This window comes from Microplitis mediator, chromosome 10 (assembly GCF_029852145.1).
Source record: "Microplitis mediator isolate UGA2020A chromosome 10, iyMicMedi2.1, whole genome shotgun sequence".
Taxonomy (NCBI): domain Eukaryota; kingdom Metazoa; phylum Arthropoda; class Insecta; order Hymenoptera; family Braconidae; genus Microplitis; species Microplitis mediator.
The window spans coordinates 16,084,757-16,109,268 of record NC_079978.1 but is presented as its reverse complement, the minus strand read 5'-3'; the positions used below and the strand labels follow the sequence as shown (position 1 = coordinate 16,109,268).

At 25.6% G+C, this 24,512-nt stretch overlaps 1 protein-coding gene across 4 annotated transcripts in view; it reads left to right on the top strand.

The window, feature by feature from the left end:
* Positions 1-24,512, top strand: part of LOC130676549 (maternal protein pumilio) — a 91,679-nt gene that overhangs the window by 9,723 nt on the left and 57,444 nt on the right. For all 4 annotated transcript variants that reach the window (XM_057482864.1, XM_057482867.1, XM_057482868.1 and 1 more), the window contains 5 exons: positions 20,314-20,449; positions 20,990-21,101; positions 22,032-22,131; positions 22,213-22,343; positions 22,981-23,329. In XM_057482864.1, coding sequence (XP_057338847.1) covers positions 20,314-20,449; positions 20,990-21,101; positions 22,032-22,131; positions 22,213-22,343; positions 22,981-23,329 — 828 coding nt within the window. The remainder of the gene's footprint in view (positions 1-20,313; positions 20,450-20,989; positions 21,102-22,031; positions 22,132-22,212; positions 22,344-22,980; positions 23,330-24,512) is intronic.

The following is a 24,512-nucleotide window of genomic DNA, read 5'->3' as shown; positions in this document are numbered from 1 at the left end:
TTTTTAAAATATTTTTTTTTCTACAATTTATCGTCTAAAAAAAATTCAAAAATTATCAGATCTTAGCTAACTTCAGTACATATAATAATCTTTGAATTTTTTTTTTAGGCGATAAATTATAAAAAAATAAAATTTTTAAAAAATTGCACTTATGGCTTTTTTAATTTTCTACATATGCATATTTTTATTTTTAATTTTCTTATTATTAATTTGTTGAAAACAAAAATCCGAAAATTTTTAATTCTCTGTTAACTTTAGAATCATAAAGTCAGCAAACGTCTAATAATTTTTTGATTTTTTTTTAGGCAATAAATTATAAAAAAAAAAGATTTGAAAAAATTGCACCTATGGCTTTTTTAATTTTCTACATGTGCATATTTTTATTTTTTTGTAATTAATTTATTAAAAATCAAAATTGAAAATTGTCTGCTAACTTCAAGATGATCAAAAAACACATATAGATGTTAAAAATTTAATTTAAATCGATTAAATAACAAGCAAAATATAATAAACACCCGTTTGGTTGAATTACGTCAGGTGTAAATATATAATTAAAATGAATCTATTTCAGTTCTAAGGTTACTATATAAAAAAATATGTATATATATACATTTGTTTACCTCTGTCATTTGCAATATTTCAAAACGTCAATAACTTCATTATTATTATCAATGAATTAACGAATTTAATTACATATGTCAGATATTATTTTGATACGACGAATTAATTATTTGATTAGTAAATAATTAGACAAATATAATAAATAATTGTTATTTAAAGACATAGATTTGTAATGCAGGTAAAGAGATTTAATGTTATCAACATATGATTCACATGGCAATGCATGATGTCAAGTAAGAATAAATCGATCAAAATGACTCATTCGACATCTCTCCTTGTGACTCGAGGCCTGACCTTACTCGGTATTAATGACCATGAATGTATCTTTAATACAATTCTGATAATGCTTTACATTCACTAAATTATTATATTATTTATTTACATTTTTTATGTTTACTTATCATTTTATTATGTACAGAGATAATACAGATTATTATTAAAATATATAAATATTATTACAGTAAATGTATGCGTTTGGCAAACATTATAATCATCAAATCTACGTTAAGACATACAGAATTATATCGAGCTGTTGACTGAATTGTAGAGTAGATTTTTCTCGTCACTCTCTGAATTTCGGCATTAAATTTCATTCCCCCTCTTACCCCTGGACTGATGACGATCCATCAAGTTGTTTTCTTGACAGTATAGCGATATTGTTTACACTAGACTAGAACTTGAGAATATTTTAGGGTAACTTGAGTACTAGCTTTGAGATACCCCGCTGAGTTTTTAGTATCGACATGTGACGTATGTCAGCTATTTTTCTCACTAAATATTTGTCAATTTATTTTTATTTTTACATCATTTATTAATCAGTACCCTGACATAAGGATTTATTTGGGTGTAATAAATCAAATTTATAATAATTAATGAAAATTTTTTAAACAAATTATTGGTTAAATATATTTATTTAGATGTTTAAATTACACGGAAAAAATATCTTCAAAAATTGAATCGTTTATTTGAGAAACCTCCATAGAAATAAATCAAAATATGCATCAAATCAGCGTTTAAAAAAAAATGAACGGGTTGACAGCAATTTCATTTAATTGAGAAACCCCATAAGTCAATCAACTTTAAATAATTTTTTTAAGTAGTTTCAGTTAAAAAATTAAATTTTTCTTATTGGAATCTTTTTCAGAGACGCTAACATTATTGTATTCAATGCATGGTCACCGGTTTTTTTGAAATGTTGATTATAGGAACGGCACCCATATATATGGTAACCATTATCATAATATTGTAGTAACGTTTACCATAGTATAAAGGGAAAGATTACCATAATTATTTCACACGCGACGTGGGAACTGTTACCATAATGATGGGAATTTTTCCCATAGTTATGGGAACTTTTCCCAGAAAGTATGGGCCTATATCCCATAATTCCAAGTAATTACCATAACGGTATGGGATGATATTTCATAAACGTACTAGGAACGGTTACCATGAATTTCTCTCAGTGTATAGAGGGAATGTTAAGACCCCAAACAATAAATTTTATAATACGTATCATAAATGTTTTATGTTTATTATTCTATAATTATTTACGTTTTAATTATAAACCAAAAAATTACTATTTGGAATGATAGTATTTACTGATCACTTTATCATTATATTACTTGTTGTTTCTCAATTTATATAGTTCATTTTTTTCCATATAGCAACTCATAGCTTATGTAATCTAACCTCTTTTGCAGAATCATTTTTTTCTTTAATGTTGGGGTAAGATGACCAATAAATGGATCGTCAAATTATTTCTTATGGTTTTAAAAGCATCTTCAGACAGTATACCCTACTTTTTAAAAATTTTCAATGGCTTTCAACTGTCATAAGCGTATCAAAATTTTATCAATTAATTAAAAAATAATTAAAACATTAATTGAAAAAAGAACAATTTTGCTGAGGTATAAATTTAAAAAAAAAATTACTTACAGTCGATATCAATTTGCTAAATAAATTTCAGTAAAATCTTCATGTCAATTTTATAATTCGAATTTTCAAATTTTGTAGGGTAAAATTTATTCCAGAAATTTTGTTTCAACCCAAATTGATAACAACTATAAGCAATTATTTTAAAATTCTATGTCTTGACGAAATGGCAACTACGGTTGCTCTTTTTTCTAACTGATATTTCAATTCTTTAAAATTAATTTATAAAATTTTGATACGGTTATGAAATTTGAAAGTCATTGCATATTTTTTAAAATCTTAACAGAGGGCTAGAAATTTCGTATTTTCAAAAATTCTAGATTGTTTCTGAGAACAATTGTTTTAAAATTCTCATTTACTTCACTAGTGCAACAAAGAGAGTCCCATTTATTTTTCTGAGTGTGAGAAAGAGATCCGGTGACGTTTCCCTGTAAAAAAGAAAAAATGATATACCAATGATTGATAAATTTTGTATTGTGATAAATTCTTATTAAAAATTAACTAACAATCGAGTACTTTTTAATAAAATTAATGAATTATTCTCAGTGAATTTATTAAAATAAAAAAAAGATGAAATAATTATTTATTGTTACTGGTATTTATTTCTGGAACTCACTGCCGAAAGGGACAATATTGGCTGGAAGCCTAAATACTTTTAAAAACAGTTGTTTTGAATTTATTATGTCTCAGTATAAAAAATAATTGATTATCAGTTTATTAATAATATTTCTTTGCATTTCGAATAACGTCATTGTGTGTATCAATAGTTTTTTTTATATATTGTGGTTCTGAAAGAGTCTACCCTAGAACCAGAAGATCAAAAAATAAGTAAATAAATTTTTGAATCGAGTAAAATATTCCTTGTTTAAAAAAATTATCAAAAATAAACAAATTCTTCATACAATTATTGGGGGTAATCGATTTATTCGTCAAGTAACCCCAGTTCATTTTTAAATATTTGTCTGCAATAAATAAAATTATTTTGAACATTTGTTTTATTAATTGTTTACTATTTTTGCCAAAATTTGTTTTTTTTTTTTCAAACATTTTTATTTATTTTTAATTTTAAAATTCAATTTATAATGAATCCATAATTCGTTAAAAAACATTTTATCTTAGCATTGTCTCTGAAAAATCATTAATCAAATATTAAAAGAACCAGTCACCCAGGCCAGATGTGGGTTCGAATCTCAGTGTTAACCGAAAAAGTTAGTTTTCTAAGATTCGGCCCGCCTTTGGCCTTTACAAAATCCCTTAGTCCTAACATGCCATCCCCAATAGTTAATAGTCGACACACTCAGAAAATTTTACGGTATATTTTACATAAAAAATTTATTAAAAATTATTATAGTTACAGTAGCATGAGGACAGTATGGAATTATGGTGAAATTTAACGATAACGTAAAAATTTTTCAAATTCATTAAACCGCATTTACAATGTCCTAAATTATAATATTGGGTAAAATATTCATAAAATATAAAATGAAAGCAACAATTTAAAAAAACAAATTTGAAAGAAACCTACCCAGAAAAAAATTAACTAAAAATTAATGTTTGAAATTATAACCCGAAACCCGGGTGTCAATATGGGGAATTTTAATTTTATTCCAAATAATAAATTTTACAACACGTGTCGTCAATTTTCTAAGTATCAGTGATGATTTTTAAAGTTCAAATATTAATTTTTCTTGCATAGACAATAAATTTTCATACTTATCCCGTAATTATTCACATTTTAATCATAAACGAAAAAATTACTATTTAGAATGACAATTTTTACCGATCACTTTATCATTATATTACTTGTCGTTATCAATTTCTATAGTTCATTTTTTTCCGTGTAAAAAAATAGTTTAGGTATGTTAACAAAATTTATTACTTTGTTTTGATACTTACAATAAAAAGTAATTGAAAAAAATTAAGTGCAATAAAAATTTATCAATTTAAACTTGAAAATTACTGAAACAAAAGTATAATTTTCAAAAAATATCAAGTTATCTCACCGTCACGTAAAGTTATTGAATTTTTACTAAAAAATTATCGGCGTTTAATGACCCCGGCAGTTAAAAAGCGGCTTCAAAAAAAAAAAAAAAATAAAAAGAAATTTTGTTTGATTCAAATAAAACCTATCAGTGTAAAAAACAAAAAAAATCGGTTTATTTAAATATTGTTTCATATACTTTATTGCAGAAATATATTTTTATTATAAATAGTATATATTTCTGACGTTTAAATATCATAAATGTCTTATGGATTTGAAAATATTTATTTCTATCGCTGGCTACACTAGAAAATCGATTTCTTCTTTTAAATTATTACACTCTATCGACAATGTTAAATCTAGTAGTCTTTATAAAGTATCACTTTTATCAATTGATTTTTCTAGCAATACATAAATATCATTTGTACATTTCTTTCGTAATCATTTTTTAAATTTTGTCGATAATCTAATTTACTTTTTTTTTTTATCAATATATGACGTTAGTTATATTATTTATCTTTTGGAAAAAAACTTATTAATAATAAAATAAAATTAATTGATAAAATCTTCTGTTGAAAAATTAACGAAATAATTATTTTAATTTTTTTTTCTCAACCTAATAATTTATAATGAACACTAAAAAATTATTAAGTATTGGTTTTAAATAGCTAACTCACTTAGAAACATATGACAGCTATATTTTTCTCCTATTAAGATTAAAATTTTTTTTTAATATACTTAACAAATTACTAGGCGTTAAAAATAATCAAACTAATGATTTATAGACGTTGATAAAAAGTATAATACTTTGCAAACTACTTATTTTTGTTTTTTTTTAAATAAGTATAATATTTTATTGTTTTTTTTTTTAACATTGATATAATTAACTTAACTAATTGAAACGATTAGTTATTGTATAGTTTTTAAACAAACGAAATTATTGTAACATTTAATTGCTCTAATATTATTTAAAATTTAATTAATTGATTGATAATTTATCACAGCAATATAAATTTGAAGAAATAATTGAAACAACATGTTATTTGTTATATAAAATTTACTGACCTTATTGATATTAACGATGTCATAATATTTTTAATGAAATGATTAATTGTCAAGTATTGGGTACAAAATCAGCTTCCTCCTTTTTCTTTGTTTTTTTTTTTTTTAACAATTGAAATAATATTTATTTGATTCGAAAATCAATTATTAGTAATAAATACAAATAAATATATATCTATCGTTTTTTAGTAGATTTATTATAGGAATTTGGCCATTGCATTTGTCCTCATGGTGGAATTTTCACAGAATTTTGTCATAAACTAATGTAATTCGTTTAATAATAGGTTCCAAAAATATTAATAGTTAAAAATTTATGTACATAGATATATATGGAATATAATGCGACTTGTAGATACGATAGTGACTTCAATTCCAAATAGATTTGAACGAAACTTAACATACTTTTTTTTGGGTGTAAAAATTCAGGTCAAGTTCGAAGATGCGCCAAATCGGTCATTTAGTTCAAAAGTTGTAGGTGTTTAAAGTTTTTCAAATTAAAAAAACAATCGTTTTTTGTCAATTTCTCTCAAAATAACTTTTGAATAAAAAGCGATAATTCATTTTTGGTAAATCTATCTAGAAGCTCATGAAATAATCTCCAATTTTCGTTATTTGACTTTCCACTTCGACAATTTTTGAATAGATTGATGACTAAAAATTTTTACGGCTTTAACTCTCAATATCTTCTAAATAATACGTTGCAGGTTAATTCCGTTAATTATATCTTGTAGCTGATAAAATAAGCTTCAAATTACACTATTATGATTTTATCAAAAAATGAATCGTTAATTCATTATGACGTTCAAACGCAACTATGTGATTAATTATAAATATTGAGCCTTGTGGTCGCGATAGCGCTAACAATTCTGAACGGATCTAAATGAAACTTGACACATATTTTTTGGTTCAATGGTTTGATCAAGTTTGAAAATGAAATAAATCGGCGGATTAGTTTAGAAGTTGTAGGTATTTAAAATTTTCCGAATTTGAGAAAAAAAATGTATTATTGATTTATCCTAAATTACTTTGTAACAAAAATTTATGTGGTTTATCATTGATGGTACACTGAAAAAAATAAATATTTGTCCCAAATAAATCAATTTATTTGTGGCTTTTTATTGAATATTTCTTAATGACAAATAAATATATTTGCTACAACAAAATATGACAGTTGATTCAAATAATTTTATAATTTGACGGAAATATATAATTTATTTGTGGTAAGTAATTGATATATTTGTGGTAAAGATATTAAATTTGTGACAAATAACCTAAAATTTGGCGATACTATACATATATTTGAAGCCCTTATTTATTTGTAGCAGTTGGATCATTTCTTTACCACAAATAAATCACTTATTTCACGCAATTAAACTACTCAAATATATTGTATCTTACTCTCAATTAAATATTTATTTGGCCATATCCAAATATACGATATCTTTGGCTCAAATAAATCTTTTTTTCAGTGTATTTTTTCGCTCATCTAGCTAGCTTCAATTTTTTTTTTCACTTGCCGTTTTGATAATTTCTTTGCCCAGGTTTCTCACCTTGAAATTCATGGAAAATGTCCTAGAAATTTAAATTTTTAACTAATTTTTATTTGATAGCTTGAAAATGAATAAATAAATAATGAGAAATCTACTACCATTTCCGCTGCCGAATGGCCTTAATTCTTGAAAATCCAATTATACTTATATTCGTTTTGATTAAAAATTATAAATCGATATTTTCGTCATATATATTTCTCTATTAATCAATCAAATAATCCAATTTATTTATATACTTGAAAATCAAAGTTTGATAAATAAGTAAACATTTGTTTAACAAATATAATAATTATTTTTCCATCATATAATAATCTTACCGTGAGGTGATGAAAATTACAATAGAAATTTTGTTTCCGCTTAGTTAGTCATATGTTAAGTGATTACATTTGATTATATGTTAAGACGTAATGCATTTGCACTCACCATAATATGTAATAAAAAAAATAAAAAAATTAGCATTTCAAATAGATTCTTTGAATTAATAGTAAAATGTGGAACTTAAAATTAATAAAATTCTGTTTCTAAATTAGTTTTTAGATTCATTTACTTCCATAAAATTAAAATCTCATTATTTAGAAAAATAAAAATCTAATTTAGATTAAATTAATAAATTTATTGATGACATAAATATAATAAAGTCAAATTAATTCGACGTGTTGTTAGTTATCATTATCATATTTATCAAATAATTATTTTTTTCGTTTTTATCTGTAGATTTCTTAACAACTTACAAATTATTTATCACTTTTATAATGAAAAGTATAAAAAATTTTATTGATACTGATATATATAATATGAATATAGCTGTCGGTGTTTATTAATTGACAATTATTATTCTCGATAACGACGAAATTTTTAAAAAATCCAAATGTATTGAAAACAATTAAATTATTTTTAAAGGAACTCGTGTAGATTAGAACGAATTTTATTGATTTATATTCGGTCATTTTATTTTCAATCAGATAAAAATAAACTTTACGACAAAAAATTAATTCTTTTATACAACTTTAGAAGTATTACTTTTTATTTGTTTATTTCAAGAGTTCATCAACTCTTAACACTCAGTCTTTTATATTTTTTTTTTCCAATTTAAAGTTTCATTTTTAAAGGAAGTAAAAATGTTTGATAAATAAGTAAATATTTATATTTAAATGTAATTAGATAACGAACATTAACCGTTTAATTTAAAATTCAATTATCCACCAATTTCACTTTTTTTTAGTCTTTAATTTATTGCCACAACAAAAATATTTATTTTTAAATATTACCGCACATTTTTCGCGGAACGAAAATGAAAAAAAAAAAATGAAAAGTAAAAAATTTACTGGATCTAGATGTCTGAAATTTTTCGCATAGGTGCTAGTATGTCAGCTGAAAATCGCAGCCACCTTCAATTACTCCTTAAGTCACCTTTAAGCAGTCAAGTTATATAATTTTTCATTTTCGTTCTCGACACGTTCGTTTCAAAATTAGTATTTATGCGCTTTAAGTACTTCTAAATTCCCAAGCTGCATTATACTTTGCGTTCACATTATACTGAACAAACAAAATATTTTTAAAAAAATCAATATTTTTAATTAAATAATTCGTTTCATTGATAATTATCGATAAAATATATTTTTGTCGCAAGAATTTATTATTATTGTAATTTCATAATAAACATTAATTTTTTTTTCACTTTTTTAAACTATTAAAAGTAATCAACTTTCTTCTAACAAAAAATCAATTTCTTTTAATTTAATGTCTTATTAACTAAAATAATTATTTCAATTAATTTTCAAATTTTAAAAATGATAAAATTATTAATATTTTTTTTTGCTTAGTGTATATTGATGTTTTTATATATGTATATATATGTATTCATATATAGATTTGTATGAGTATTGATTCTGATGAAATTGAATATCAATTTCTATTTCCTTTTCCAAGGCCTAAAATCTTTGAATTCAAAAATTTTCGCTCTCAACTTATCATATTGATCTATCGGCATTGTGTGCAGTTGTTGCCATATTTTTATTATCTCATCTTATGACATAACTTTTCTATCCACATTATAATATTCCTAAAAATGAAATGCATTCACTTGGAAAATATATAAAAATAATCCACTTCGCGTTCGAGGTTTTTTAGTTTGTATTTTGCGATTTTGTTTTCGAGAAAAACTCAGCCGAAAATATCTGATAACCCCGGCTAAGCAAAACTAAAACAGTATTTTTTTAGAAAAGCATTTCATGCTGCAATACACAGTTGAAAAATTTGTGTTAAATTTAACTAATGGTTTATTAATGAACAGAGTCAAATAAATATAAATAACAGTTAACAAATTATTCATTAGAGAGCATTTTTTTACACCAAAAAAATATTTACTAATATTTATTAAATCATTTATTTGACACAATTTGACGTATTTGAAGATATATCCTAATTTTCTCAAAATATGAATAAAAAAAATAATGAAAAAAATTTATTTTGAGTGGAAAGATACACAGTTGAAAAATTTGTGTTAAATTTAACAAAAATCACATGTCCCAAACGGTCCTCTCAATTTTTTGTGTTAATTTAACACATACTTGTGTCAAACAATGATACAGGTTTAAAACTTGTTGAAATCAGATAACACATTCAACTTCAGTTAAATTTACACTTGACGGTGTCGAATATTTAACCATTGAATTTTATACACAAGAACACAATTTTCAACTGTGTAATGAATAATAAAAAAAACAATTATTTATAATAAATTTTATATTTGATATAAAATATGGCCGTGCGGCAACACTTCTATCTCTGTTAGTCTCTTGCTAATATAAACAACTACAGATGATTATATGCAGCCCTCTATTGATAATATTCGCCAAAGAAATATTTATTAACTATTAATAAATATTATTTGGTGGAAACAAATATTTATTCAAGTGAAAGAAGGCTTTGTTAATAATGCAAACATTTATTTGAGATAAAATAACGATTGATTTAATTGTAATAAATGTTTGTTTGTCTCAAAGAAGCTTCTCACAAGAGTTTTAATAAATCTAGTTTAGTAATTTCTACCAAATAAATCCTGCCAGTGTAATACCCGCGCAAAAAAAAAATTTGCTTCATTATGAATTTCATTATGAATTTGATAATCAAATTCAGATTTTGAAACAAATCTGACTTTGATAATAAATTAGCTATCGTTAACTAGCTATTGTTTGTGCTATTACAAAAAAAAAAATTGTTTATTGAATGAGTTGAAAAATAAATAAACTAAAAAATATATTTTACTCTGCATTATTGAATTGAATTTATTAAACTAATCTACATTTATAATATATTTTTCTAATTTTATAGCTATATTTGTTAGAAACTATAACTTGACAGTTATTGTTACATAAAATTTGTTCATTATCATATGTAACATACGATCAAATTAATATCAACTTTGTAACACTTTTATAATCAACTTATTATGAATCAAGTATTAATTTTATACTGTTAAATTTAATCAAATTAATAATAAATGTCATCTAAGTCAAATATAATAGTTCTTTATTTTTTTTTAAATTTCGGGTGTAAGAACAAAAAATACATTTATAAAATAAAACACATTTTTCTTATAATTAATTTAATGTGAATCTCGTACTGAATTGATAATAATTATCAAATTCATCATGAATTACTCCTCTTCGTTGTCTTAATTTCTTTCGATTAAAAAATTTTGAATCTTCTTCAAAGCTAGGAATATACCATTTTTATAAAGTACTTATCACTTGTTTAAAGCGAAAGGTAAGTTTTTAAAAATTACCGATTAAATTATTAGATTTCAGCTGTTGGTTACCTGTTAGATTTAGCTGTAGTAGAAAATTAGAGGATTTTTATAGCTAATTCATTATCAAAGTCGGATTTGTTTCAAAATCTGAATTTGATTATCAAATTCATAATGAAGCAAATTTTTTTTTGCACGGGTATAATTAATTTTGTATACGACAAACAAATGAAGTAAAAATTACTGTGTGGCTAAGTCAATAAAACCCGTTAGGAGATTCAATAATTTTTACTTTTATCAAATAATTTTTCGGAAACCTAATCTCTAAATACAAACTACAGAGTGCACATTAATGCACTACTGTCTAATCTAACGAAGTGCGCTTTAATTTTTTGACAATCCTCGTTTATTTAAGAGAATATGCCATCTATTTTTTTTCTCACACACCTGAGCTAATGAAACGGTCCTTGTTGCACATGCATTAGCAAATGGAAATTTCAAATAAGCCGTTCTCAGATATAAACTGATATTTTTTAACGAGAAGCATTTCATCCGATAAATAATAATTTTACGCATTGAATGAAATATTTTATTTAATGATTTAGGTCTTTATGAAATCGGTTCATTCAAAAATCACCTATTTCACTCTCTTGAGAGAAAAACTCGGCCAAAGTTCCTGATTAATGTATTAGTGCAACAAAGATAATAATCGTGTGCCCACTTGGGTGTGAGAGAGAAAGTAAGAACGCATGTTAGTTAATATTTGTATAAACAACTATAAAAAAAAAACTATAAGTAATATAATTTTTTTTTTTTTTATACTATTTGCTTCACAATCGATATAACGGATTGATAATAACAATAATAGTAGTAACAATAATAAAAATCATAGTATACACGGAATGTTGCCTTGAAGGGGTGCGTTCACCTTAAGAGAACATAATCCGCACTTGTAAACGGGTTCGTTAGAACTTTGAAGAGGTTCTCGACTATAGTCAAGTGTCGCTTTAGGTGACAGGTAATTGTCACAGTTCATAATATATATATATATATATATATATTTTTATTTACTCATCATTTTTTTATGGATTAGCTGTTTCATAATTACTTATTATAATAAATTTATATAATCATCTTATAGTAGGACCTTGCAATATTATAATTATAATTATAATGAGTACTTGGAGTGGCCATTCAACATTATGATGATGCTTATAATACGATCATGATTGATACATTCAGCTCTGTTGATTTATAATTTTATTTCTTGTTACTCACTGGATTTTTTTGGGTGTGTCTATCCTGCATTGACAACAACCGGAAATAGCTATACGTTTTTTTTATATTTATTTTTTGTCGCAATACTTATTTATTGCAACAAAAATTATTTATTACAATTTAATTTAATTATTTACTCAACTTCTTTCAACATTTTTACGAGTTAAAAATTATATATATTTTTATAGTAAAAATATGTAGTCTTAAAAAATTATCTTATAGTTTGTAATACAAAAGATTAAAAAAAAAAATATGAAGTCTTTGAAAACTGCAAACTCCTTATCTCTGTAAAGATTTAGAGGCATGCTAATAATTTTTACATTGAAGTGATTGTATGAAATTTTTTATATTTATTAAAAGAAAATTCATAAAATGAAAACTCAATCTTTCTTTTGATGACAGAAAAAATTGAAAAATCACTACTAATTTTTGTTTTTTTTGTTTTTTTTTTTACTAACTCTCCTTTATTGGTTTTATAAAAAAATGTAGAAAATTGTTGGTAACTAAATACTTGAAATTTTTATAGATTTATCGGAAAATATTTTAACCAAAAAAATTTTTCTTGATTTGAAAATTTGCTTAAGGCCATTCTCAAATAGTGCTCTTCACTTTTTTGAAATATTCAATGACTTTCAATTGTAATGACTGTATCAAAATTTTGATAATTAATTAAAAAAAAGTTTAAGCATTATTTGAAAAAAAGGCAACGCAGTTACAATTTCGCCGAGACAGATTTGAAAAAAAAATTATTTACAGTTGATTTCAATTAGGAGTTAAACAAAATTTGGAAAATGAATTTCAGTAAAATTTTCATGTCAATATTATAATTTGGAATGTCGAATTTTTTAGACTTAAATTTATTTACTACTTATTGATTTTAACTGTGAGTAATTTTTTTAAAAATCTATATTTCGGCGAAATTATAACTACGTTGTCCTTTTTTCGATTAATGCTTCAATTTTTTTAAAATTAATTTATAAAATTTTAACACTGTTATGACAGTTCGAGGTCATTGAATATTTCAAAAAGTGGGAAGCTTTGTCGGAGAATGCCCTTAATTGACAATCATTACTAAAACACTAGCCAATTAAGAGCAAAAATTTTACATTTTAAAAATGATAATTAACTAATTTGAAAAAAATTATATTTTACTATATTTTTTTTTTGTATTAATAAACTGTAAATATTTAATAATAATTAATATTAAACGTGGCAAAGAACCCTGATATTAAAAGAATATTATTTCTGATATTAAAGTAAAACGTCATCAATTCTCTTTCTTATGCTCTGAGAAATGTAAGGAATTGTCTTTATTGAGCTCATACAGTAAACGAGAATTTAAAAACAATCATCCTTGATGATGAAATAGAATTTCTGAAAGTAGAAAAAAAAAATGTAGCCCTCTGCTGATCTTTATTAGTTCATTGAATTTAATCAAAAATCATTTGCCGTTATTCCTTAAAACGGTATGACGCATTTGGTACAAATTTATTGTCACAGTAATAAAAATTCTGTATCAGTTTTCGCACGTGTCTAAATTGAGCGTTAATTGTAAATAACAATCGTTTGATTCTTCTATGGATTTTTATATTCAGATTAATTCTTTTTTTTTTTTTTTACTTTCATCTTTAGGGCCAGTTTTTAAATCCAGGATTAAATTAGTATCGCTACACAGAAAAAACAGATATCTTGAGTCAAGAAAATATTTTTGAAGACAAACGTTTTCGGAAACCAAGTCAAGATTTTCTTGAGCCAAGAGAATTCGTCTTGGTTGGAGAAGATTTCTACTTTATCTGAGAAAATTTAGGTCTCCAAAAAAATTTTCTTGAATCAAGAATATTTACCTTCAGTCGAGAATTTTTTTTTTGTGTGTAGTATGTCTGTATATTTACAATCTATAGATATACTAGTAACAATAATTTAATCTTTTAATTTGAATACTGGCCCTTATTTACTTGAATGACAAAAATAATAAAAATTTCATTTTCTTTTACAGATTAAAGAAATGAAATTTTAATTTTTTACATCGAATAATAAAATGAAATTTGTAGGTTAGAACTGTACTCTTCTATAGATTCTATCGGCCTATATTTATATCAGTACTCAAAAATTTATATCAGTAAGAGATACTAATTTATCATTTTTTCCATGTAATTTAAAAATTTTACCAAATTTTCTGCATATTGTTATCTATAATATAATTTGTTACACGTATACAACAATTAGTCATTTCAATTTTTTTTTAATTTTTCAAGTAAAATATTTAATTGATTCAAGAAATTAACTTGATTATTTTAATTTATTTCATAGATTTATTAACTATTCAACAATTCTTCTTTTGCTCAGCATAATTAATAGAGCCTGTATATAATTCATGAAAATTCAATTTCCATTCTCAGTGAGATCTCTCATTCAAAAAGACTAATATTTTTCGTTTCTCTATCAATTTTATAAAAAAATTGTATATATAAAATATGAATAGCACATAGGGCAGAAGTAGCATTTGTGGCCACTGCTCCATTTTTTGATATTTAATACTTAATTTTAATTAATGAAGAAGTATAAAATAAAATTTATATTTTCAAAGTGTGGTAAAAGTATCTTTGTATCCGGGTCAAAAAAATAACTTGATTTTGGCGTAATTTCAAAAATTGAAAATAAAACAAGTCTAGAAAGACGAAAGCAAGTCGAGTTCTTTTTTTAATCAATAAAAAACACATTTTAAGATATGAAAAAACACACTTGGTTTTGACTTGCATTTGACTGTTGTCTTACTTAGTATCGATTCACGCCAACTAAGTCAAATTTAAGTCACGTTGTCTTGGATTTGATTTAAGCTCAGTCATTTAAGTCAAATTCAAGTCAAACTTGACTTAAATTTTTAAGTCACATTGAAGTTAGAAAAATAGGTGAAGCCAAAATCAAGTTGACTTCATCAAATGCGAGTCAAAAAATTTAAAACAGTCGAAATCAAGGCAATTAAGTCAAAATCAAGTTAGTTTTTGATTCGAGTACACACTTGAAAAATTAATTATAAGGTAAAAGCCCCTATACCTGCTCAGTACCATTAGTTGCTCACTTTAACTGGTTGAGGCGTCTTTTTTTCATTTAAAAAAAAAAAAATTACAACTAAAAATATTATTATTGATAAATAATTATTTGTGAATCTAAATATATTAAAATATGATGTATCAAATTTTTTAATAATAGATTATAAATTTAAATTAAATGACTGTTTTCAAAATCGCGCTCAGCCGGGCATTTTTTACTTTGACGTTCATTCGTTAGATTAAATTTGGGTTGCGTCAAATTTTTTAAGAATTATTATAACTATATCTTATTAACTACATTTTTAAAATTCATAAAATTTTATATTATGAAAGAATAAAGTAGTACAATTTATAAATTATTTGTCCAAATCAATAAACTTATCATAGTTTAATTGATGTTGTCTTTGAGCGACTATAGGGCCATGTGTTGGTCGAGTAATGGTACATTACAACTTTTAGTGAGCGACTATGGGTACACTCAAGGAGCTTATTTAAAAAATTAAAAATAATTAATTATCAAGATTATTCTTCAAACTTAAATTTTATTCTAATACTTGAAACTTCAAAAAATAACTAAAAAAAAACATATGGCTTTTCATTCTATTTATTAATTTATATTGAGTGATTTAATTTCACTTCAATGAAAAGTGAGCGGGTATAGGGACTTTTACCTTATCGTATTTTACAAATTGATTTATGAAAATTTTTTAAGTGTCCAACACTAGCCCTAAAGTGCACAAAAACGGTACCTCTACCCTATTGATTTTTTATTTTTTCAAGGTAAAAATAGGTGGAAAAATTATGTAGGTTGATCAAAAATTGTATCTTCCATTAATATTTAATATAATCAATGACTTATAATATCTAACATACTCTCACAATGTCAATAATCGAGGCTTTTATATTGAATCGATAATAACAAAAGCACAAAATACATATTTATGTTTTTTTGGTAATCAAAAATTATCAGCTATCTCTTAGTTTATTCAACGTCATATTTTTTTAATTACTCTTGTTAACGTTTCAGTTTTTGAAATTTAACTACCCCTACTCTATGTATGAAAAAAATATAACTTATTGCTGCTAACAATAATAATAAATCAACAAGACACGTAACTACATTATGTCTTTCTTCTAAAATTAACTAATTTCAATATCCGTCTTATATAATTGTTACAGTAAATAAATAAAACTAAATTGAGTTACTTTCGTCCCTCTTGTTTTTTATCATTTTTTTTTCTATCAATGACGCATTCACGTCGTCTGGACGACCCGAAGGACTAGCAAACAAAAGCCAGCAATTCCGATCGTCGATTGTAAAAAAAATTTTTTTTCTTTGTCTATCTACTTACAATTAAACACGCGTTTCAATACACAACAAAATCTCTTCCGGTGCAATATTAACACAGTTGTAAAATATTTAATTTGTGGAATTAATTAAAAATTTATGTCTAATAATTTTTAAATATTCTTTCATTGATCAATTCAAATATTTATATCATAATGATGTTACATACAATCGTAAGTCGTTTATATTTTTATTCATCTTCTCCTCTATACATAAATGAATCGTTTATTTGAGAAACCCCATAAGTCAAGAATACAAAATTTTTCAGGGAACACAAAAAACATTTTTTTGGAAAAACTTGACATTAAAATAATAAATAAATTATTGAATACAATAATTTTAGCGTCTCTGAAAAAGATTCCAACAAGAAAAATTTAATTTTTCAACTGAAACTACTAAAAAAAATTATTTAAAGTTGATTGACTTATGGGGTTTCTCAACCAAACGGAAAAAAAGTTATAAAATCATTGTTTTTTTCAATGTTTCCACTCAAATCATTAATTACACTGATAAAATGAAGTATTAAATATGTATTTGAACTCTGAAACTCAGAAATTACAAAAAGTTATAATTAATTTAAACATTTTAATTAGTCATATAACAGTCAACAATAAAACAACATTTGAATTTAATTTCCAAAAAAAGCGCGAATTTTAAATAAAAAAAAAAATGATTTCCGTAAAACTAAAACTGCATATGTTTACTTGAGTCATTGACTTATGGGGCTTCTCAATTAAATGAAAATGCTGTCACCCCGTTAATTTTTTTTTAAACGTCGATTTGATGCATATTTTGATTGATTTCTATGGAGGGGCATCCAAAGAACCCACAAATGCAAAAAACCCAATTTCGTAAAAAACATGACTTATGGGGTTTCTCAAATAAACGATTCATTTGTCTTCGAGTTTTAGATGCAGCAATTTTGAAAAATGTATTTTCGAAAACCGATAAGCAGCTACTCTTCAGATGACTAACTCAGAAAAACTATGAAATAGAATTTCTGAAAGTAAAAAAAAAAAATGTAGCCCTCTGTTAATATTTATTAGTTAATTGAATTTAATCAAAAATCATTTGCCGTTATTCCTTAGAACGGTATGACGCATTGGGTACAAATTTATTGTCACAGTAATAAAAATTCTGTATCAGTTTTCGCACATGTCTAAATTGAGCGTTTATTGTAAATAACAATCGCTTGATTATTCTATGGATTTTTATATTCAGATTAATTTTTTTTTTTTTTTATTTTTATCTTTAGGGCCAGTTTTAGAATCCAGGATTAAATTATTATCGGCAGTATGTCTGTATATTTACAATGTATAGATATACTGGTAATAATAATTTAATCTTTTAATTAAAATACTGGCCCTTATTTACTTGAATGACAAAAATAATTTTAAAAAATAATAAGTCAATTATAGAAGATTTTATTACTATTTCTCAATAAAGTGATAAAAAAAAAATTCTTAGCTTTTTGAAAAAAATGAACAGATTTTTTTTTTCACGCTATTGCCATTTAATTTAACTCGTTCCGGTCATACAAACGATCGAGACTCGCGAGTCGCGCGAGGACAGTGGCCGTGACCCAACCGCTGGGGCTCTCGGAGAAGGGGTCGGTGGCCCCGTATGCCAGGAGTGTTTAGAGTACAGACAAGAACAGCCGTCAGAAAAGAGCGGGAAAATATTATAGAGTGAGAAAGAGAAGGGTAAATGTAATTCGGTGATGTTCGGCAACATGAGGTAGGGAGATCGTATAAACTCGGCAACACATATATATATATATATATACATATGTGTAATCCAAGTAGTAACATACATAAATATATGTAGTGTATTAAGTATCATATATATATTTATATGCGATAGTTTCTTGCACTTTGGGGCCAACTTTACTGTATTGTGTTGTGACTTGCACAACACTAGATGTGTAAGCTGTCTCTCCCATTCTTTTACATATATAAATATATATGTACATGTATATCTTTCTCGATTTATAGTCATATATGACTGGTACTATCGATAGATGTTACACTAAAGCTGTCATGCCGTCGGTTTCTACTGAACTCCGCGGAATTACGCGGTCGATAAGTGTGACTGCTGTTATAAACTCGTGGCCATTTTATCTATTAAGCACACGTGCAAATCACTCTCAATTTACCGCACGGAAATGATAAATTCACGGAAAAATATTAACTATTGTCATTATGGAGATAATTATATACATGCTATTTTAATTTTAAATATTCATCTTTTAATAACAATTATAATTATTTATAGTCGTTTCTGTATTGATTTTGGGATACGTTTATAAAAAATAAACGATTAAGTAAATTACTCGGGAAATTTTGATAATTATTATTTTCATAAGGGCTAGATAAAAAATAATCTTCTATTAACTAACGATATTTTGAATAGAATTTTTTTGGTTGTTTTTAATTATTAAAAATTTCAAACTCGAACTTGAATGTGATTTATAAAATGTCAAAATTTTTTGTTATTAATATTTTTTGTACAGTTAGAAATAATTTATTTTAAATATTTTCAAATTTCTGGTTTTCGTTTTATTTATAAAATTCTTTTATTTGAAAACAAAAAATATTTATTCTTTTTTTAATACATGTATTAAATATTTATGAGACCTATACTACTTTTAGTTTCCCCTTTTTATTTTTATTCTACACCCAACCTTTCGTAATACACCGAGTTTTTTTCACGATTTTAGATCACGAGTTCTTTGATTTTTTTTTCATCCCCTCGCTTTTACGTAAATCTCCTTATATATAAAGAAACAGGTATCGGATATATTTAATTGCCCTGTATATTTTTGTTACTTATAAAATTACATATATTTATTCTATTATTTTTTAAAAATATTCGATAGACTGCAGTAAAAATTACTGTCTTATTTTGTTTATCACGGATTAATATTTAATTACATTGTTAATAATTTAAACAATTGTAAATATATTATTAAAATGAAAAGCGAAGCACGCGCAGACGTAGATTGAAAGTTCGTTGAACTAGTGAGGGAAATAACGGTAGAGGGGTAGTGGGTGGAGGGTTGAAAGTTCGAGGTCTCCTGCGACAAGATTCTCGCGACCTCAATGCGCCGTTTTAAAACGTGAGAATTAAATAAATCTCATTTGATTGATTGATTGATTAATTTATTAATTGATTGTACATTATATCGATCAAGGGTCATTGACCTTTTATCCTCTCAATTGATTTTAAATTGACAAGATTATTTAATTAATAACATTACAAAATTTCCTTCATTTGCTATTATGATTTTTTTTTAAATAAAAAAAAAAACAATTTAATTGTATTAAGAAAACATAAAATTTAATAAAGAGTTTGATATTATTATTAATATGTTAATTATTGCCATGCAAATTACTATACACTGCACTTGAGCACGCGCGTTCGCAATACAACGACAAAAAAGTTTTAAGATTAGCAGGTTTTAAAAGACGTTGATGTTAAGAGAAATAAAAAAATTCAACACAAGCAATTATCCACGTAAATAAACCACATGATTTTTATCGTTTAATCTTTTAAACACAGGCCTATTGTTCGATGGAAATATTTTAAATTTAAATTTAAATGACTGAAGTTTCTATAAATTTATTTTAATTTTTAAAAAATTTTTTAATGACAATTTAAATAATAATTTATGATTTAATTTGAATTATAATTTGAAAAATAAATGAACGATTCTAAATAAAAAATATTTATTTTTTTAACAGATCGCACCCTCGGCAAAAAAGCTCTGGGGCGTTGACGAAGGTGGTTCAAAAGATGAAGGGGGTGTCAAAGGCGGTGGGATACTTCATCTTGGTGATCATCATCAAATGTGGCGAGATTCAACTTGGAGCACTCCAGGTATTGAAATTATTTATTTTTGGTCATTAAATTTTTAAATTGAGTACCAGCTCATCTTAGTGAATGTTGAATTATTTAAATGACATGTTATCATATTATTAAAATACTTGATATTTTATTTGTAAGTTATTTAAATTTATTTTTAAATAACCAAACAGTGGATAAAATCGACATACATCAGTACTGACATTTATTTAAATTTTATTATTATGATATAAGTATGATGTGATGGGTGCAACGCGACTGTTGCTATGGCGACAGACGCCCGGCATTGGTTGTCTGGTGGGGGCAACGTCCCAATGTCCAGGATCGTACCTATTCATCATCCCTTAATCATACCTGCCTTTAAATCATTTACTTTAATCACTAGATAATCATACATTCGCTTGATTTTTAACATAATTATCTTACAAATAGAATATCAAAATATTTAAAATAATTGTAATCACAAAATTTTTAATTATCATTCATTTATTTTTATTTAATCATTTCAATAAATTTATTTAATAAACTAATTTGTTATTAATTATTATTTTGTAGATCATGCAGTATCACAGCCAATTTCGATGGCAACCGGAAGACGAGTTAGTGTGGGAACAGGTTACCATCATCAAACATCTGAAGTTGGAGCTGTACTTAGTCCCAGAAGCAGGTAAATTATAAAATATGATCGATCTAACGGAGACCACTAGTGTGAAATTTTGAATAATCCATTTTTTTTGCATATCTCGAATAGTTTTTCTGAGTTAGAGCCATCTGAAGAGTAGCCGCTTATCGGTTTTCGAAAATACATTTTTCAAAATTGCTGCATCTAAAACTCGAAGACAAATCATCCGATCGATTTGATTTGAATTGATGGACCTAGAGATAGGAACGTTTTTCACTCAACGAAAATGAAAAAAATTTATGAAATTTCACTGCTTAAAAGTGACGAGGGGTAATTGGGGACGGTTGCAATTTACAGTTGACATACTAGCACTTATACGAAACATTTCCAAAATCTAGATCCAGTAGACTCTTTACTGTTCATTTTGTTTTTTTATTTTCATTCCCCGAAAATGTTTCAATCTTCAGATACATTTGAATTGCAGTTTCTTTTATATGTTTCTACGTACCATGAACCTTCAGTTTTTCCATTGAATTAAAACTGTAATTTTCCCAGGCCAAAAATCATCAAATTTTCGCGCAAAATTTGAAATTTTTTTTTAAAACTCCGCCGTTTTGTTAAATTTCAATTTTTTTTTTGACCCGAGGCCCCTGGTACAGGAAATACCCTCTAGCTTAAAAACCTTTTTGGTTTTTTTGATATCTCGGGCTGTGAACGCTATCACTGCAGTAGGGACTTTTTTTTTTGAGCGGGAAATTGTGAATAATTCGCTGAATTTTGAATTTTTTGGTCTAAAAATTTTATCTAGTATTCATAATATATCCACAAATATATCCTTAAAATATTAAAACATTCCATGCAGTAGTTTTCTTTAAAAAAATTCCTAAAAATCATCTTTTTTTAAACCATCACACTAGTGGTCTCCCGTAATATGAAATAAAATAATTAATAATTAATTATTTATTGTAATTGCAGTGAAACCGGTGGTCTTGGTGTTAAAATGGTTGAATATGTTCTTGGATCAAGTCCAACTACACCAAAGGATTTGGAATCCCGAATGAGCGCACTCAGATTGGTAATTATTTGTCATTTAAATTTAAATTTTATTATTTCTATGGACTTAATATACATATTGATTGATAATTATAACTTTTAGAATGCAGACAATGACAAAAAAGATAAAGACAAAGGATCAGCAAGTCCATTTGACGGTTCAAAAGATGATAATGTTCCTCAAGGCAATGGACTTGTTTCGCAAAATGGTCTCGATGATGACAAAGGTTTCAAGTAAGTTCATATTTTTTTTTTTAATAAAACTGCTGTAGGATCCTTCATTGAATTGATAAATAATTGAATTATTTTATTTCAAACATTTAAATACTAACAGTTGATAATTTATAAATTAAATTTCATCGCAATCTTTAAAATTTTAATTTATAAAAATATAAATTTTAAAAATTCAAAAGTAATTATTTGATTGAGTCGAGTAGTTTTTCTGGTATGACTTCATAGTAGCGTATGTTGGTTTTATCTCGGCATTAATTTAAATTCTTTATCAAATATTTACTTACATTGACATTGTAAATGTCTTAAATTTTATTTTAACACTTGCTGCTTTCTTATACACATGACTTAGAGTTCAAAATTTGAATAAAATTTCTTAATTTTAAATGAAAATAAATTTAAATTATTTATAAACAATAATTGTAATCACAACATTTAATAACTTTTTAAAAATCTATACTACAGTTTCCCACTTTACCATTAACGATACACTAGATGTCACCTCAAGTCAGAAAAACACCAGGAGATATTTCAAATATTTATATAATTTATCAAGTCATCATCATAAATAATTATTTGCTTAAAATAAAATAATTACTTTGATTTTTTATTAAATAATTAATTAAAAATTTTTTTTTAGTCGAACCCCCGGAAGCAGACAACCTTCACCAGGTGAAGAAGAATTTCAAAAAAATGCAGCAGGAACTTTAGCAGTTAGTGCAGGTGGTGGTGTCGTTTTATTAAAACCAGGTGTCGATGTTGTTGGTAGCGAAGAACATTTTATGGCAGCATTTGCTCCAGCACCACCTCATCATCTTCAACATCATCAAGCACCACCGACTCATCATCTCCAGCATCCCCATTCACATGCAGCTCAACTTTTTGGTGCGCAAGGACCATTACCTCCACAAGGACCACCGCCAACTCAGCAGCAACAACAACAAGGTCCTCCGCAGCAACAGGATACAACAACTCACTTTGATGTACAGGTAAGTTTTGTTTATACAAAAAATTACATTCATGTCTCAATAATTTCCCGGTAGTTGTAATTTTATTATTTTACATATCTCTTTTTTTTTCTTTCGTTTTTTTTTCTTCTCTTTCATTGAATGGATCATCTGTTTATAATCTTGTTAAACATGTCTGATGCTTTTAAACATAGACAACGATGTGGTAGTTTTAACGTCTTCGCGTTGGCAGATATACATAAATCATTAACTGACAGCTTGCCACCTACTTTTAACACCCGACGCAAAATAGAACTGAGCTAAAAAGCTCAAATTTGTAACCGACATAAACTAATAGTAGTTTGATTTTTGGTAAAATTAAAAAAAAATATCTAATTAAATAAAATTACCCAAGGAATTTAATAAGTAAATTAATTTAACATATACTACTAATTAGCTTTAAAAAGTTTATTAAACCGGGAAATAAAATTAAATTATTTATGTATGAGAAAGTCCGTTAATAGAGTTTTTGTTTGTTTAAAGAGGGTGAGATAGTGAAGGACAAAGTTGTTGGTACATATTATGCTATAAATTTATAAAATATAATTATAAGACAGTTTAATATTGACTGGGTAGTGTATAATAATATTACGCAGGTCATTAAACAATACCACTAAATATTTATCTTCTTATCTTATATTTCAAGTTGTTGTATACAAAAAGCCTTTTATTTCGTCATAGATATTTAATAATAATTTTTCATAGCTAAAAAACACGCTCATGATTTTCTGGTCGTGTATATCTTTTCTTCTTTTAGTGCTTACTTCCTGTTGCATTAAAAATACACAAATAGAGCCATAATTTAACGTTATTTTTATCCTCTCACTAAAATTATACAATAAATATATACATATATACGTATATTTTTATTATTATTTCTCTCCGAAAATAACACTAGAATAAATTCAAATAGAGTGTAGATGGTAATTAAATCCATCAACTTTTATTTATAATTTTTTTTCTGCTGCTATTGATTGAGTAAATAAATATTTATATTTTAAAATTGACTGACTACTAGGACACTGAGGTTTAAATTAAAGGATTTGAGACTAAGCAAATATTTAGCGTAATTAATGTTGACATTGACACAATAAAAAAAGGTATCGTTTGATGTTATTAAGACAAGTGTGGGTATAAAATTATTCAGTGGTAGTAACTCGTGCTT